The sequence below is a fragment of the Balaenoptera acutorostrata genome, chromosome 1 (genome assembly GCF_949987535.1).
Source record: "Balaenoptera acutorostrata chromosome 1, mBalAcu1.1, whole genome shotgun sequence".
NCBI lineage: Eukaryota > Metazoa > Chordata > Mammalia > Artiodactyla > Balaenopteridae > Balaenoptera > Balaenoptera acutorostrata.
In genome coordinates this window covers 44,773,774-44,793,441 of record NC_080064.1, presented here as the reverse complement: position 1 = coordinate 44,793,441, position 19,668 = coordinate 44,773,774, and the positions used below count along the sequence as shown (strand labels likewise).

At 37.3% G+C, this 19,668-nt stretch overlaps 1 protein-coding gene across 2 annotated transcripts in view; it reads right to left on the bottom strand.

Moving 5' to 3' along the window:
• Positions 1-19,668, bottom strand: part of SCP2 (sterol carrier protein 2) — a 158,441-nt gene that overhangs the window by 90,018 nt on the left and 48,755 nt on the right. For both annotated transcript variants that reach the window (XM_007164440.3, XM_007164441.3), the window contains 3 exons: positions 8,737-8,823; positions 7,428-7,578; positions 6,187-6,334 (listed from right to left, as the gene is read on the bottom strand). In XM_007164440.3, the coding sequence (XP_007164502.2) occupies positions 6,187-6,334; positions 7,428-7,578; positions 8,737-8,823 (386 nt within the window). The remainder of the gene's footprint in view (positions 1-6,186; positions 6,335-7,427; positions 7,579-8,736; positions 8,824-19,668) is intronic.

Here is a 19,668-nt window from a genome sequence, read left to right as displayed (position 1 = left end):
TCAAATCAATAAAATTAAAAATGAAGAAGAAGTAACAACTGACACTGCAGAAATACGAAGGATCATGAGAGATTACTACAAGCCACTATATGCCAATAAAATGGACAACCACGAAGAAACGGACATATTCTTAGTAAAGCACAACCTTCCAACACTGAACCAGGAACAAATAGAAAATAAAAGCAGACCAATCACAAGCACTGAAATTGAGACTGTGATTAAAAATCTTCCAACAAACAAAAGCCCAGGACCAGATGGCTTCACAGGCAAATTCTACTGAACATTTAGAGAAGAGCTAACACCTACACTTCTCAAATTCTTCCAAAATATAGTAGAGGGAGGAACACTCCCAAACTCATTCTACGAGGCCACCATCACCCTGATACCAAAACCAGACAAGATGTCACAAAGAAAGAAAACCACAGGCCAATATCACTGATGAACATAGATGCAAAAATCCTAAACAAAATACTAGCAAACAGAATCCAACAGCACATTACAGGGATCATACACCACGATCAAGTTGGGTTTATCCCAGGAATGCAAGGATTCTTCAATACACGCATATCAATCAGTGTGAAAAACCATATTAACAAATTGAACGAAAAACCACATGATCATCTCAAAAGATGCAGAAAAAGGTTTCAGCAAAATTCAACACCAATTTATGATTAAAATCCTCCAGAAAGTAGGCATAGAGGGAACTTACCTCAACATAATAAAGGCCATATATGACAAACCCACAGCAAACATCATTCTCAATGGTGAAAAACTGAAACCATTTCCACTAAGATCAGGAACAGGAAAAGGTTGTGCACTCTCACCACTATTATTCAACATAGTTTTGGAAGCTTTAGCCACAGCAATCAGAGAAGAAAAAGAAATAACAGGAATCCAAATCGGAAGAGAAGAAGTAAAACTGTCACTGTTTGCACATGACATGACATAGAGAATCCTAAAGATGTTACCAGAAAACTACTAGAGCTAATCAATGAATTTGGTAAAGTAGCACGATACAAAATTAATGCACAAAAATCTCTTGCATTCCTATACACTAATGATGAAAAATCTGAAAGAGAAATTAAGGAAACACTCCCATTTACCATTGCAACAAAAAGAATAAAATACCTAGGAATAAACCTACCTAAGGAGACAAAAGACCTGTATACAGAAATCTGTAAGACTGATGAAAGAAATTAAAGATGATACAAACAGATGGAGAGATATATCATGTTCTTGGATTGGAAGAATCAACATTGTGAAAATGACTATATTACCCAAAGCAATCTACAGATTCAATGCAATCCCTATCAAACTACCAATGGCATTTTTCACAGAACTAAAACAAAAAATTTCACAATTTGTACGGAAACACAAAAGACCCTGAATAGCCAAAGCAATCTTGAGAAAGAAAAACGGAGCTGCAGGAATCAGGCTCCTAGACTACAGACTATACTACAAAGCCACAGTAATCAAGACAGTATGGTACTGGCACAAAAACAGAAAATATAGAACAATGGAACAGGATAGAAAGCCCAGAGATAAACCCACGCACATATGGCCACCTTATTTTTAATAAAAGAGGCAAGAATATACAATGGAGAAAAGACAGCCTCTTTAATAAGTGGTGCTGGGAAAACTGGACAGCTACATGTAAAAGAATGAAATTAGAACACTCCCTAACACCATACACAAAAATAAACTCAAAATGGATTAAAGACCTAAATGTAAGGCCAGACACTATCAAACTCTTAGAGGAAAACATAGGCAGAACACTCTATGACAAATCACAGCAAGATCCTTTTTGAACCACTTCCTAGAGAATGGGAAATAAAAACAAAAATAAACAGGACCTAATGAAGCTTAAAAGCTTTTGCACAGCAAAGGAAACCATAAACAAGACGACAAGACAACCCTCAGAATGGGAGAAAATATTTGCAAATGAAGCAACTGACAAAGGATTAATCTCCAAAATATATAAACAGCTCATGCAGCTCAATATCAAAAATACAAACAACCCAATCCAAAAATGGGCAGAAGATCTAAATAGACATTTCTCCAAAGAAGATATACAGATTGCCAACAAACACATGAAAGGACGCTCAACATCACTAATCATTAGAGAAATGCAAATCAAAACTACAATGAGGTATCACTTCACACCAGTCAGAATGGCCATCATCAAAGAATCTACAAACAATAAATGCTGGAGAGGGTGTGGAGAAAAGGGAACCCTCTTGCACTGTTGGTGGGAATGTAAATTGATACAGCCACTGTGGAGAACAGTATGGACGTTCCTTAAAAAATAAAAATAGAACTACCATATGACCCATCAATACCACTACTGGGCATATACCCTAAGAAAACCATAATTCAAAAAGAATCATGTACCACAATGTTCATTGCAGCTCTATTTACAATAGCCAGGACATGGAAGCAACCTAAGTGTCCATCGACAGATGAATGGATAAAGAAGATGTGGCACATATATACAATGGAATATTACTCAGCCATAAAAAGAAATGAAATTGAGTTATTTGTAGTGAGGTGGATGGACCCAGAGTCTGTCATACAGAATGAAGTAAGTCAGAAGGAGAAAAACAAATACTGTATGTTAACACATATATATGGAATATAAAACAAAAAAATGTTCTGAAGAACCTAGGGGCAGGACAGGAATAAAGATGCAGATGTAGACAATGGACTTGAGGACACGGGGAGGGGGAAGTGTAAGCTGGGACAAAGTGAGAGAGTGGCATGGACATATATACACTACCAAATATAAAATAGATAGCTAGTGGGAAGCAGCCACATAGCACGGGGAGATCAGCTCGATGTTTTGTGACCACCTAGAGGGGTGGGATAGGGAGGGTGGGAGGGAGATGAAAGAGGGAGGAGATATGGTGATATACATATATGTATAGCTGAATCACTTTTTTATAAAGCAGAAATTAACACACCATTGTAAAGCAACTATACTCCAACAAAGATGTTAAAAAATAAGTAAATAAATAAAATTACAAACAGGCCTATATCTATCAAGAAATTTTAATTTATTGAAAACATCTCCCCTAAAGAAAACTTTAATCTACTTGATTATACTGGTAATGAAACAGTCTAGGAAGAACTAACACTAATATTACACAAACTATTTCAGAAAATAGAGAATGAGTGACCACTGCTCAATTTATTTTATGAGACCGGAATAAAACAACTTGGAAAAAAAGAAAACTACAGACAAATATCCTTCTTGAATATATAAACAAATTTCATTACCAAAATGCTAGCAAATTGATTCTAACAATATATTAAAAGGTAGGATTAATCCCAGAATAACAAGGTTAGTTTAACATTCAAAATTAATGTAATTCACCATGTCAAAAGAATAAAGGACAAAATCCATATGATCATTTTAATAGATGCAGAAGAATTTTTTGAAAATTCAACACCCCTTGATGACAAAACAACAACAACAACAACAACAAAAAAAAACCTCAGCAGGCTAAGAATAGTAGGGAACTTTCTCAACATGATAAATAGTATCAACAAAAAGCCTATAGCTAACATTATACATAATAGTAAAAGATTAAAGTGCATCCCCTGAGATCAGGAGCAAGGTAATGATGCCCACTTTCACCTCTTCTATTCAATATGGTACTAGAGCCCACAGTCATTGCAATAAGGTAAGAAAAAATAAAAATAAAAACATCAGAGGGCTTCCCTGGTGGCGCAGTGGTTGAGAATCTGCCTGCCAATGCAGGGGACACAGGTTCGAGCCCTGGTCTGGGAAGATCCCACATGCCGCGGAGCAACTAGGCCCGTGAGCCACAATTACTGAGCCTGTGTGTCTGGAGCCTGTGCTCCGCAACAAGAGAGGCCGCGATAGTGAGAGGCCCACGCACCGCGATGAAGAGTGGCCCCCACTTGCTGCAACTAGAGAAAGCCCTCACACAGAAATGAAGACCCAGCACAGCCATAAATAAATAAAGAAGTAAAAATTTTTTTAAAAATAGAATGGAAAATACCAGAATGAATCACATTTATAAAAAAAAGATCAGAAAGGAAGACATAAAACTGTCATTGGCAAATGGCATGATTATTTATATGAAAAATCACTCATAATCTGCAAAATAACTACTAGAACAAATGAATTTAGCAAAGTTACAGTTTCTAAGTTTTTTTAAATCAATTGTATTTTTTTTTAAAAGTAATTTATTTTATTTATTTATTTTTTTAAAGTACATTTCTTCTTTTTTTTTTTTAAACTTTTATTTATTTATTTATTTTTGGCTGTGTTGGGTCTTCGTTTCTGTGTGAGGGCTTTCTCTAGTTGCGGAGAGCGGGGGCCACTCTTCATCACGGTGCGCGGGCCTCTCACTGTCGCGGCCTCTCTTGTTGCGGAGCACAGGCTCCAGACGCGCAGGCTCAGTGGGTGTGGCTCACGGGCCCAGTTGCTCCGTGGCATGTGGGATCTTCCCGGTCCAGGGCTCGAACCCGTGTCCCCTGCATTGGCAGGCAGATTCTCAACCACTGCGCCACCAGGGAAGCCCTCAATTGTATTCTTATATACTATCAGCAAACATTGGAAAATGAAGGTTAAAAAAAAAATTATGCCAAAACCCATAAAATACCAAGGAATAAACCTAACAAAAGACACCTAAGAGCTATACTGAAAACTACAAACATTCTAATAGAAGTTAAAGGAGAGCTAAATAAATGGAAACATATACACATCTAATGGATTGGAAGATTCAACATTGTTAAGATGACAGTTCTCTCTAAATCAATCTACAGACTCAATGAAATCCCAATGAAAATTCCAGCAAGCTTTTTATTTTGTAGAAATTGACAAACTAATTCTAATATGTACATGGAGATGCAAAGGACCTAAAATAACCAAAATGATTTTTAAAACGAACAAAATGGAGAACTTATCCTATCTGATATAATATAGTATAGTAGAGTGTAGTAGAATAAACACAGTAGCCAAACTAACTTGGTATTGGTGAAAAGGTAGACATGTAGATCATTGGAATAGAACAGAGAATCCAAAAACAGACCCTCACATACATGGGCAATTTTTGACAAAGGTGCCAAGGCAATTCAATGGGGAGAGAAAAGTCTTTCCAATAAATGGTGCTGAATATGTGTATGGGGAAAAAAAGAGTAATATCAACCTTTACCTTACACCAAATATAAAAATTGACTCAAAATAGATCATATACTTAAATGTAAAATCTAAAACTACAGAACTCCTAGAATAAAAATAGAAGAAAATCTTTACAACCTTGCAGTAGGCAAGTTTCTTGGAATATAAAAAGCCTGAACCATTAAAATAATTGATAAGAAAATATGTAATTGATAATCAAAAAATTTTTAATTTATCCTTCAAAAGACACTATTAATAAAACAAAAAGGTAAGCCACAGACTGGGAGAAAACATTCACAGCCCATATATATCAGACAAATTACTTGTATCCAGAATATACATTTATATAAATTTTACAACACAATAAAGAAGACAAGTAACCCAATAATCAAAGGGCAAAAGATCTGAACAGACACTTCACAAAAGATATATGAATGACCAATAAGCACAAGAAAAGATGCTCAACATCACTAGTCATGAGGGATATGCAAATTAAAACTAAAATAAAACACCACTATATACTCTTTTGAATGGCTGAAATTTTAAAAACTGACCACATCAAGTGTTGATGAGAATGTGAAACAACTGAAATCTCACACACTGCTAGTAGTAATGGAAAATGGTACAACCACTTTAAAAACAAAAAGAAAAAAAAAAATCCTCCAGATCCCACCAACTAGCTTTTCCATTTTCCTTTCTGCAGGTCTTTATTCAAACAGAGTTTGAAATAGCTGGAATTACATATGTGATTTTTTTTAAGCCTTTTTTTTTTTTTTTTTTTTTACTTAACAGTGCATTACAAGTACCCCTGATTTACATAAAACAAATTATTTGTATACTCTGTCATCTCATTTGGTACTGTCCAAGACTACATGTTCTAAAAGTCCAAGATCAAGATAGCTTACATTCACTTTGCACAGTGTGGCAGAGCCAGCATGGAGGGAAAGGCATTTAGTGAATTGTTTTGTTTAATGATGAAAGTGAAATGTTCTCAGTGACATGTAGTAAATTAATCTACATCTCATCAAAGATATTACCTTCTGGACAGAGTCCCAGTGCCTCATAAGTAAGAAGTTCATTGGTGGAAAAGCAATCATGAAGTTCTATTACATCAATATCACTTGGTCTCAAGCCAGATTTCTCATAGCACTTTCTGGCAGCTTCTTTACTCATATCAAAGCCAACCTAAAACCAAAACCATATATAAATAAATTAAGGGCATCAAAACTGGGACTTTTATATAAGGCTTATAAGAGATTAATATGTATAACCTTAACAGTTGAAAACTGACCATAAATATTGAAATCTCAGTCAATTCTGTATTACACAGAAAGTCCAAATAAAAGAATATCCAGGAGGGAGAATGAACATACACATTACATTTTGTACTATAAAAAGGACGTACAATTCCTCATGCCATATCCTGTGCTAAGTTACAAAAACTCTATCAAACCACAATATATAGTTGTGGTAGATAGGATGAAGAGATTTATCAAGAGATCATTATGATTCAGATACACTGAAAAATATGGGTGAATTTCTATATGCAATCATGCAATATTTCTAAGATCATATAGGATTCAAACCATTTTTCCAATATTCATGCTATTAACACCCCTTTGGTCTCAGATAATAACATGCAAACTCACCTCTTTTCCAAGGAATAAAACTGTGATGTGATGGAAAATGTACTACAATCAGAAAACCTGAGTATAAGTTTCACCTCTGCCACACCCTAGCTTGTGTGATCTTGGGCAAGTTACAGAAACACTTTAAAATTCAAAGCATTGTTGTAAAATCATTTTGTAAACTCTAACGTAAACCATATGCTTACTTATATATGTGTGTGTACATAATGCACATTTTTATATGTGTATATATGTATGTATCTTCAAATATTCAACTAACTCTAGGTCAGAACTCTCATCTTTTTTACTTCCTCCATTTTGTACTCAATCTTCAATCAGTGATTTTTAAAGTGCAAAACAGTTCCTAAAAATATCTTTGTTTTTCCCTTAACTCTGTAAGACTGGAGTTCTGGGCATATCTAGTCAACTCAAAATTTTTTAAAATAGCACACTAGTTAGTTAAAAGTACATGCATATGTTCTTATCAGTTATTTTCCCTTAACAGATTCTTAAGGATGGGTTATAATATTAAATTTTCTAGACCAATTTTTTTCAAGTAAATAACGTTCAGAGCTGATGACATGATGTCACCTTGAAATTTTGACAAAGAAATCCCTTGACTGATTAATAAAACAGAATCTCAGACACACCATTTTAATAATACTTTTTTCTTCAAACGAGCTTGGCATATCAGTCACCATCTCTTGAGCCAAAATTTCCACAGCTTTGGATTTCAGGCCGTGCTTCTGTACAAATGCTTCACTAGCCAAAATTGCCGCTGCAGCACCATCTGAAGTGGGACTAAGAGGAGGTGAAAATAGTTATTTACACCTGGTTCACCTCGATCCTAGAATTTCGGTCTAGTTCTTTCAGTGTGGAAAGGCAGGGTATGCTTGCTGGTCATTGGACTGTCTTTGTAATATCTGCAGTTAAAAATTATACATGCTTCGCACCTGAAGACTGAACTTCTATCAAGAATTTAAATGCTATCAGTCACTGCTTGATCTCTAAGGGTCTCTCCCAAAAAGTTCTTATTGCAAAGAATCCCAGATTTGCCTCTGCAGATACATAAGGTATCTTCTGGTGACTTCTGAGGAGTCCACAAGGGTATTCCTGAGCTAATAAAGATTCTAGTATAGGCCTAACTAGCTCCAACTTTGCTATCTCCCAAATAATCGGTCTTGGAATCCTTTTGGAAACTGGGAAAGGATGGAATAGGAGATACCAGAAAGCCCATGGTTTGGTTAAGACTCATGAGATCTCCTCAAAATAGACCTTTTCCTTAGAGCAGCTGTGAAGGAAGGCAGCAGACACAAGAAGCCTTCTGTAAGTTGAGCTGTACTTTAAAAATGGGCAGACGCTCATACTGCAACAGATAAAAATGGACGTCACTTGTTCACCTGCATCCCAGACAGTAACTCCAGGACACATCCAGGTGAGAGTTAGGCACAGGTAGGAGCTATGCAATACTAACTCAGTCTTCCAGGAGACAGATATTGTCAAGCAATTTTCAAGACAGAGCTACTATCATTATTAGAGTTTTGATTTTTTTTCTTGTTTTACCTTTACTCATAGTTACTATGAGTAAAATTTCCTACAGTAGAAATATACAGCAGAGAAAACAAAATGGTCAAGGGAAAAACCTTTGGACTCCACTGGCCTCCCAAGCCACATTTAAATGAATAAATACTATTAAAACAGGGTAGGTGGAAGTCATGAGAACAGGAAGTAAAATATATAATTTTCCAAGAGAAAAGACAATCTGTGTCTAGACAGGAATAGGAAGCAAGGGTGCTCACTCCAGGGTAAGGACTATACTTGGTAGGAGTTCTATAAAAGCAGATACATATACAGATACACCCAGATACAGAGCCTACAGTCTACCCAAGGGATAGAGGGGGTGGGTGGGGGGGAGAAGGCACAGTACTTCTATTAAATATTAAAATGTGTTTTTCTTACCAACATTGTAAGATAGTCAAAAAATCAAAAATTTTTGGAGATGCCATCACTTCATCTAAACTGTACTCCTTTTGGAACTGGGAATACCTAAATATAAAATAAGTAGTTACAGAATGTGAGGTAGCAATCACAATTTTTGTTGAAGATGTTCTGGTCCAGAAGTTAAAGAGAGAATAACATGTAAATACTCTTTCCACAAACGAAAGATAGGCTTTCATAAACCATTTCAATCTATAATAAATAAGTCATTTGAATTGAATTTTTTTAATTCCTAACTCCAAAATATCTTGTTGTATAAAAAAACTTTTGTCTAATTTTTGTCCTGGGTTCCTGGCATGGAGATTCTAAAACCCTTGGAATTTCCTGAATAATAGAAGTGTCTTTGTTATGCTAATTAGGTGACTTGTGGTGGTCCCCTTGTTAGCTGGGGGATAAGGGAGGGATGAGCCAGGGGTCTGGTCACCAGAAAGATCAACCATGCAAATACAAGATTGGGACTTTGAACCAGTTTGACCCCTAGGGAGAAGAGGGGGGCCTAGAGATCAAGTGGCCAATGATTTAATTGAATATGCCTGCATAATGAAGCCCCAATAAGAACTCTAGAAACTGAAGCTTGGTGAAGCCACCTGGTTGCCGAGTACCTTCACATACCAGGAGGGTGATGTGCCCTGACTCCGTGGGAAGAGGGCATGGAAGCTCTGCACTAGGAACCTTCCCAGTCATTATCCTACGTGCCTCTTCATTTGGCTGTTCCTCAGTAAGTACAGTACTTTCCTGAGTTCTGTGAGTCATTCTAGTGAATTATCAAACATGAGAGGATCATGGGAACCCCTAAATTTATAGTCAGTTGGTCAGAGTGCAGGTGGCCTGGGGATCCTACTTCAACTGGCATCTAAAGTGAGGGCAGTCTTGTGAAGTCTTAATTCATAGAGTCTGCATTAACTCTGGGTGGCAGGTACCAGAATTAAATTGCAGTACACCCAGTTGGTGTCAAACCAGTTGGAGGTTAAAATAAAATAAGTTTTTTTTTTCCTGGAGAATTACAAAAATATTAGTTCCTTAAAAGCAAAATTAAATGACTTGCAATTCAGCCAACTTTTGTGGTGATAATATTATACAACTACATTTAATGAAGGCTAATGGCGTTCTTAAATAAATGTACCTATAATACCTATAGGTTTTTATAAAACCTATAATAAAATATCTGCACTCTTCAAAACATTTCCTTTCTCATCACTGCCAAGAAGAAACTTATTTTCATCCCCTTTGGTGCCTCTAACAATATAATCAGATGGTTTCAGAAATTGCTCTGGAAAGACAGCAGCACAAATAGATACAATAAGGGAGTTTCTAAAAGCAAACTTCAACTGGTATGGAAATTAAGCAATTCCAGTGTTTAGAAATCAAGCCCATGTAACTTAGATCTGCATACTACCGTCTGCACCTTTGCTTCTAAAGTTAACTTTGGGTAGAGGAGATTAACCAAGATGGCAGAGTAGAAGGACGTGCTCTCACTCCCTCTTGCGAGAGCACCAGAATCACAACTGGCTGCTGGACAATCATTGACAGGAAGACCCTGGACTTCACCAAGGAGGATACCCCACGTCCAAGGACAGAGGAGAAGCCACAGTGAGACGGTAGGAGGGGCGCAATCAGAGTAAAATCAAATCCCATAACTGCTGGGTGGGTGACTCACAGACTGGCGAACACTTATACCACAGAAGTCCACCCACTGGAGTGAAGGTTCTGAGCCCCACGTCAGGCTTCCCAACCTGGGGGTCCGGCAACGGGAGGAGGAATTCCTAGAGAATCAGACTTTGAAGTCTAGTGGGAATTGATTGCAGGACTGTGACAGGACTGGGGGAAACAGAGACCCCACTCTTGGAGGGCACACACAAAGTAATGTGTGCATCGGGACCCAGGGGAAGGAGCAGTGACCCTGGGGGAGACTGAACCAGACGTACCTGCTGGTGTTGGGGGGTCTCCTGCAGAGACAAGTGGTGGCTCTGTTTCACCGTGGGGATAAGGACACTGGCAGCAGAGGTCCTGGGAAGTTCTCCTTGGCGTGAGCCCTCCCAGAGTCTGCCATTAATCCCACCAAAGAGCACGGGTAGGCTCCAGTGTTGGGTTGCCTCAGGCAAAACAACCAACAGGGAGGGAACCCAGCCCCACCCATCAACAGTCAAGTGGATTAAGGTTTTACTGAGCTCTGACCGCCACAGCAACAGTCAGCTCTACCCACCACCAGAGCCTCCCATCAACCCTCTTAGCCTCAACCACCAGAGGGCAGACAACAGAAGCAAGAAAAACTACAATCCTGCAGCCTGTGGACCAAAAACCACAGTTACAGAAAGACAGAGAAGATGAAAAGGCAGAGGGCTATGTACCAGATGAAGGAACAAGAAAAAACCCCAGAAAAACAACTAAATGAAGTGGAGATAGGCAACCTTCCAGAAAAAGAATTCAGAATAATGATAGTGAAGATGATCCAGGACCTCGGAATAAGAATGGAGGCAAAGATTGAGAAGATGCAAGAAATGATTAACAAAGACCTAGAAGAATTAAAGAACAAACAAACAGAGATGACCAATACAATAACTGAAATGAAAACTACACTAGAAGGAATCAATAGCAGAATAACTGAGGCAGAAGAACGGATAAGTGACCTGGAAGACAGAATGGTGGAATTCACTGCTGCGGAACAGACTAAAGAAAAAAGAATGAAAAGAAATGAAGACAGCCTAAGAGACCTCTGGGACAACATTAAACGCAACAACATTCGCATTATAGGGGTCCCAGAAGGAGAAGAGAGAGAGAAAGGACCAGAGAAAATATTTGAAGAGATTATAGTCGAAAACTTCCCTAACATGGGAAAGGAAATAGCCACCCAAGTCCAGGAAGCGCAGAGAGTCCCATACAGAATAAACCCAAGGAGAAACACGCCGAGACACATAGTAATCAAAGTGGCAAAAATTAAAGACAAAGAAAAATTAATGAAAGCAGCAAGGGAAAAACGACAAATAACATACAAGGGAACCCCCATAAGGTTAACAGCTGATTTCTCAGCAGAAACTCTGCAAGCCAGAAGGGAGTGGCATGATATACTTAAAGTGATGAAAGGGAAGAACCTACAACCAAGATTACTCTACCCAGCAAGGATCTCATTTAGATTTGATGGAGAAATCAAAAGCTTTACAGACAAGCAAAAGCTAAGAGAATTCAGCACCACCAAACCAGCTCTACAACAAATGCTAAAGGAACTTCTCTAAGTGGGAAACACAAGAGAAGAAAAGGACCTACAAAAACAAACCCAAAACAATTAAGAAAATGGTCATAGGAACATACATATCGATAATTACCTTAAACATGAATGGATTAAATGCCCCAACCAAAAGACATAGACTGGCTGAATGGATACAAAAACAAGACCCATATATATGCTGTCTACAAGAGACCCACTTCAGACCTAGGGACACATACAGACTGAAAGTGAGGGGATGGAAAAATATATTCCATGCAAATGGAAATCAAAAGAAAGCTGGAGTAGCTATACTCATATCAGATAAAATAGACTTTAAAATAAAGAATGTTACAAGAGACAAGGAAGGACACTACATAATGATCCAGGGATCAATCCAAGAAGAAGATATAACAATTATAAATATATATGCACCCAACATAGGAGCACCTCAATACATAAGGCAACTGCTAACAGCTATAAAAGTGGAAATCGACAGTAACACAATAATAGTGGGGGACTTTAACACCTCACTTACGCCAATGGACAGATCATCCAAAATGAAAATAAATAAGGAAACAGAAGCTTTAATGACACAATAGACCAGATAGATTTAATTGATATATATAGGACATTCCATCCAAAAACGGCAGATTACACGTTCTTCTCAAGTGCACACGGAACATTCTCCAGGATAGATCACATCTTGGGTCACAAATCAAGCCTCAGTAAATTTAAGAAAATTGAAATCATATCAAGCATCTTTTCTGACCACAACGCTATGAGATTAGAAATGAATTACAGGGAAAAAAACGTAAAAAAGACAAACACATGGAGGCTAAACAATACGTTACTAAATAACCAAGAGATCACTGAAGAAATCAAACAGGAAATAAAAAAATACCTAGAGACAAATGACAATGAAAACACGATGACCCAAAACCTATGGGATGCAGCAAAAGCGGTTCTAAGAGGGAAGTTTATAGCTATACAAGCCTACCTAAAGAAACAAGAAAAATCTCAAGTAAACAATCTAACCTTACACCTAAAGAAACTAGAGAAAGAAGAACAAACAAAACCCAAAGTTAGCAGAAGGAAAGAAATCATAAAGATCAGAGCAGAAATAAATGAAATAGAAACAAAGAAAACAATAGCAAAGATCAATAAAACTAAAAGTTGGTTCTTTGAGAAGATAAACAAAATTGATAAGCCATTAGCCAGACTCATCAAGAAAAAGAGGGAGAGGACTCAAATCAATAAAATCAGAAATGAAAAAGGAGAAGTTACAACAGACACCGCAGAAATACAAAACATCCTAAGAGACTACTACAAGCAACTTTATGCTAATAAAATGGACAACCTGGAAGAAATGGACAAATTCTTAGAAAGGTATAACCTTCCAAGACTGAATCAGGAAGAAACAGAAAATATCAACAGACCAATCACAAGTAATGAAATTGAAACTGTGATTAAAAATCTTCCCACAAACAAAAGTCCAGGACCAGATGGCTTCACAGGTGAATTCTATCAAACATTTAGAGAAGAGCTAACACCCATCCTTCTCAAACTCTTCCAAAAAATTGCAGAGGAAGGAACTCTCCCAAACTCATTCTATGAGGCCACCATCACCCTGATACCAAAACCAGACAAAGACACTACAAAAAAAGAAAATTACAGACCAGTATCACTGATGAATATAGATGCAAAAATCCTCAACAAAATACTAGCAAACAGAATCCAACAACACATTAAAAGGATCATACACCACGATCAAGTGGGATTTATCCCAGGGATGCAAGGATTCTTCAATATACGCAAATCAATCAATGTGATACACCATATTAACAAATTGAAGAAGAAAAACCATATGATCATCTCAATAGATGCAGAAAAAGCTTTTGACAAAATTCAACACCCATTTCTGATAAAAACTCTCCAGAAAGTGGGCATAGAGGGAACCTACCTCAACATAATAAAGGCCATATATGACAAACCCACAGCAAACATCATTCTCAATGGTGAAAAACTGAAAGCATTTCCTCTAAGATCAGGAACGAGACAAGGATGTCCACTCTCACCACTATTATTCAACATAGTTCTGGAAGTCCTAGCCACGGCAATCAGAGAAGAAAAAGAAATAAAAGGAATACAAATTGGAAAAGAAGAAGTAAAACTGTCACTGTTTGCGGATGACATGATACTATACATAGAGAATCCTAAAACTGCCACCAGAAAACTGCTAGAGCTAATTAATGAATATGGTAAAGTTGCAGGATACAAAATTAATGCACAGAAATCTCTTGCATTCCTATACACTAATGATGAAAAATCTGAAAGAGAAATTATGGAAACACTCCCATTTACCATTGCAACAAAAAGAATAAAATATCTAGGAATAAACCTACCTAGGGAGACAAAAGACCTGTATGCAGAAAACTATAAGACACTGATGAAAGAAATTAAAGATGATACCAACAGATGGAGAGATATACCATGTTCTTGGATTGGAAGAATCAACATTGTGAAAATGAGTATACTACCCAAAGCAATCTACAGATTCAATGCAATCCCTATCAAATTACCAATGGCATTTTTTACGGAGCTAGAACAAATCATCTTAAAATTTGTATGGAGACACAAAAGACCCCGAATAGCCAAAGCAGTCTTGAGGCAAAAAAATGGAGCTGGAGGAATCAGACTCCCTGACTTCAGACTATACTACAAAGCTACAGTAATCAAGACAATATGGTACTGGCACAAAAACAGAAACATAGATCAATGGAACAAGATAGAAAGCCCAGAGATTAACCCACGCACCTATGGTCAACTAATCTATGACAAAGGAGGCAAAGATATACAATGGAGAAAAGACAGTCTCTTCAATAAGTGGTGCTGGGAAAACTGGACAGCCACATGTAAAAGAATGAAATTAGAATACTCCCTAACACCATACACAAAAATAAACTCAAAATGGATTCGAGACCTAAATGTAAGACTGGACACTATAAAACTCTTAGAGGAAAACATAGGAAGAACACTCTTTGACATAAATCACAGCAAGATCTTTTTCGATCCACCTCCTAGAGTAATGGAAATAAAAACAGAAATAAACAAGTGGGACCTAATGAAACTTCAAAGCTTTTGCACAGCAAAGGAAACCATAAACAAGACGAAAAGACAACCCTCAGAATGGGAGAAAATATTTGCAAATGAATCAACGGACAAAGGATTAATCTCCAAAATATATAAACAGCTCATTCAGCTCAATATCAAAGAAACAAACACCCCAATCCAAAAATGGGCAGAAGACCTAAATAGACATTTCTCCAAAGAAGACATACAGACGGCCACGAAGCACATGAAAAGATGCTCAACATCACTAATTATTAGAGAAATGCAAATCAAAACTACAATGAGGTATCACCTCACTCCTGTTAGAATGGGCATCATCAGAAAATCTACAAACAACAAATGCTGGAGAGGGTGTGGAGAAAAGGGAACCCTCTTGCACTGTTGGTGGAAATGTAAATTGATACAGCCACTATGGAGAACAATATGGAGGTTCCTTAAAAAACTAAAAATAGAATTACCATATGACCCAGCAATCCCACTACTGGGCATATACCCAGAGAAAACCGTAATTCAAAAAGACACGTGCACCCGAATGTTCATTGCAGCACTATTTACAATAGCCAGGTCATGGAAGCAACCTAAATGCCCATCAACAGACGAATGGATAAAGAAGTTGTGGTACATATATACAATGGAATATTACTCAGCCATAAAAAGGAACGAAATTGAGCCATTTGTTGAGAAGTGGATGGATCTAGAGACTGTCATACAGAGTGAAGTAAGTCAGAAAGAGAAAAACAAATATCGTATATTAATGCATGTATGTGGAACCTAGAAAAATGGTACAGATGAGCCAGATTGCAGGGCAGAAGTTGAGACACAGATGTAGAGAATGGACATATGGACACCAAGGGGGGAAAACTGCAATGAGGTGGGGATGGTGGTGTGCTGAATTGGGCGATTGGGATTGACATGTATACACTGATGTGTATAAAACTGATGCCTAATAAGAACCTGCAGTATAAAAAAACAAACAAAACAACTAATACTAAACTTTCATTGGGTTATTTGTATAGAAATATGTTAATATAAATGTTTCAGACATTACATGAAATTTCTAAAAATCTTATATTTGTATTTGTATGGAAATATGTATGGAAATATGTCAATATAAATGTTTCAGACATTACATGAAATTTCTAAAAATCTTATATTTGTATTTGTATGGAAATATGTATGGAAATATGTTAATATAAATGTTTCAGACATTACATGAAATTTCTAAAAATCTTATATTTGTATTTGTATGGAAATATGTATGGAAATATGTTAATATAAATGTTTCAGACATTAAAAAAATAAAAATAAAAATAAAAAAAATAAAGTTAACTTTGACCATCACCAACTTTCAAAAAAATGCTTTATTTAAGCCAGATCCTGTACTAGACAGTGGGGACATGGACACAGTTCCTACCCTCAAGGAACTCAGTCTGAATCCATGGCAATAAATACACCATTCTAGTATGATAAATGCCATGATAGAAATGTTATACAGGGTGCCATGGGACCAACAGGATACACATCAAACCCAGATACTAAAGGGGGCTTCCTCTCTGAGGTTAGGCAAATAAGAGGAAATAGGAGATAGAGAATTCCTGGCACAAGGGTCAGCACATGCAAAACCTCTTGAGGTGAAATAGTTTATTGAAGTTAGAGCGTGACATTTGGGAAGGAATATGGAGGCAAGATGAAAAAGAGGGGGCAGGAGACATGAACAAGGATCAGATCATGAAAGGCCAGTATATGGTGTTTACATTATACTGAAAACAATGAGAAACTACTAAAGGATATTAAGCTGGGAGTGACATGACCAGATTTGTATTTCAGCAAGAAAGCTGTGGTATGGAAAAGGGACAGTAAAAAGGCATTACCAAAAGCAAGTAAACCAACTAAGAGACTGGGGCAATAATTATAGCTACTTTATTTATTTATTTATTTATTTTTGGCTGTGTTGGGTCTTCAGTTCTTGCGAGGGCTTTCTCTAGTTACGGCAAGCGGGGGCCACTCTTCATCGCGGTGCATGGACCGCTCTTCATCGCGGTGCGCGGGCCTCTCACTATCGCGGCCCCTCCCGTTGCGGGGCACAGGCTCCAGACGCGCAGGCTCAGTAGTTGTGGCTCACGGGCCCAGATGCTCCGTGGCATGTGGGATCTTCCCAGACCAGGGCTCGAACCCGTGTCCCCTGCATTAGCAGGCAGATTCTCAACCACTGCGCCACCAGGGAAGCCCTGGGGCAATAATTAAGGCAAGAAATGATAAGGGCCTAAAATAGGGAACTGGAAGTAAAAGATGGAGAGAAGCAGGACTTCCCTGGAGGTCCAGTGGTTAAGACTCCGTGCTTCCAATGCAGGGGGTGCGGGTTCGATCCCTGATCAGGGAACTAAGATTCCACATGCCGTGCGGCACAGCCAAAAAAATAAAATTAAAAAAAAAAAAAAGATGGAAAGAAGTAATGAATTCAAGAGATAGTAAGGAGGGAGAGTTATAGACACAGGTCTGAAGGCTAAAGTGGCAGAAGCTATCCCTAATCTTATACTATTGATCACAGATTCTCACTGCCTTTAGGTATTCTTATAATCTGTGAGGAAGCACTTGAGAAGGTTCTTAACTCAACCTTCTTAGAAATATGTAACAGGTTATCTCTAATGACTGGTCAGCAAACACAGAATTATCTTTCTTCACTAGTCAAGCAAAACCTAGTGTAAGAAGTTAGCATCTGAAATTTCTGAGCCAAACCTAGAAGGCTATTCTTGGCTGTTTCAGTGAGTTTTAAATGATGAAGCTGACATTCAGAAATAACATTTGCCTATTCAACATAATTGAGAACTTATAATACATAGCAGAAGATCCATGAGGACAAGGAACTAATCCATCTTGTTCACTGCTATATCACTAGCAGCTTTACCAGCGTCTTGCACATAGTAGGTTACTGAATATATAATAGCTGAGTGAATGAAAATCCTTTAGAAGAATGCTGTAATGAGTGGATAAATGAGTACCTGGTTGGGCAGGGAGTTAAGTAAAAGAAAGACTTGGAAGCTTTGCTTCTCTGGGGAAGGTCAAGAGCTGCTCTTTGGAGCCTCAAAGCCAGGAAACTGCAGTACTGTCAACACCTCAATATGTTGGTACAGTTCCTTACTAGTTTCAGGAAATCACAAGGATTTTTAATGGTTCTCCAAGTTCTAAGGACAAAGAAATCAGCTCTAGACCATATTTATGGGCTTAAGACTGCTTATCCTAACTACTATTCAGTAACAGCAAAGTTTTATTGAGCATATACTATGTTCCATTACCCTACTAGGTACTGAAGATATAAAGGTGAGACATAATCTCTGCTCAAGGATCATCATCATCAGAGGAGAAAGATTTATAAATAAGTATGATACAGTGTGATATGTTATAACAGACATATACGGACAGTACAATGAAGCTCATGAGAAAAAATAATCATGCCCATTTAAGAAGGTACTAAGAGAAGCAATGATATTTGCGTTGGGACTTGATGAGTAAGTAGATACTTGCCAAACAAAAGAAAGGCAGAAGGATATTCCAGGGAGAGTTAACAGCATAACTAAAAACACAGAAACAAGCACAGTATAATACACTTAAGAAATACCAAGTGATCTTGTGAGAGATGAGATTGAGAATAACCAGGGAAGTGGTAGGAAATAAGACCAGCAAAGTAGAATGAGGCCAAATTATAACAGGTTTGTTATCTCATATGAAGGAATTTCTATTTTATTATATAAGCAAGGGTATTAACCAAAGCTTCCACAATACCCTCAGATCTTTCACAGAATACCATTAAATTTAGGGCATGGGAGTAGATATTATTTGTTAATTAGGTATATCCTGAATTCAAACATCAATTCAGAATCAGAAGAATGAGGAGAACAAGTAATAGCATGAAGTATTAGAAATATGTGGTAATGACCCACTTGTGGTATAAAATGTCCCTTATCATGTTTTTATGCTTATTAAACATGGCAAAATTTGTTTAATAGTTCAGAAACAATTTACTGAGCACCAAGTATGTTCCAGATTCTGTGCTAAGCATTAAGAACATAAAGATAAGAGATGGCTCTTGCCCTCAAGGAGTTTATAATCTAGTAGAAGGAAAAATATAAACATTATTTTACCACTATTTAGAATGATCCTGAGCAAGTTGCCTAATTTCTGTAGGCCTCATTTTCATCATCTATAAAATAAGAATAAAAATAACTACCTTATAGGGTCCTTGAGAGGATTAAATGAAAATGTACATAAAAGTACCTAGCACAGTGACACAGAGTTGGCATTTAATAAAGTTAGCTACTATTCTTTTATTGCCTAGTGGTTTGCTTTTGCAGAGATTCTAGTTGTGTGGCACTAATTCAATTCCCAGTGAACCAATTTTATTCAGCAACCATTAAGAACATGCTATGAGCCATGCATTGCACTAGGCACTAGGGATTCAAAGATTAATTACCAGTAATACACATGATGTAATTTTACTTCAGACTATTTTTTAGGATATAAATAACCATATTATTCTATCAGAGTAAGAGTTAATGACACTAACA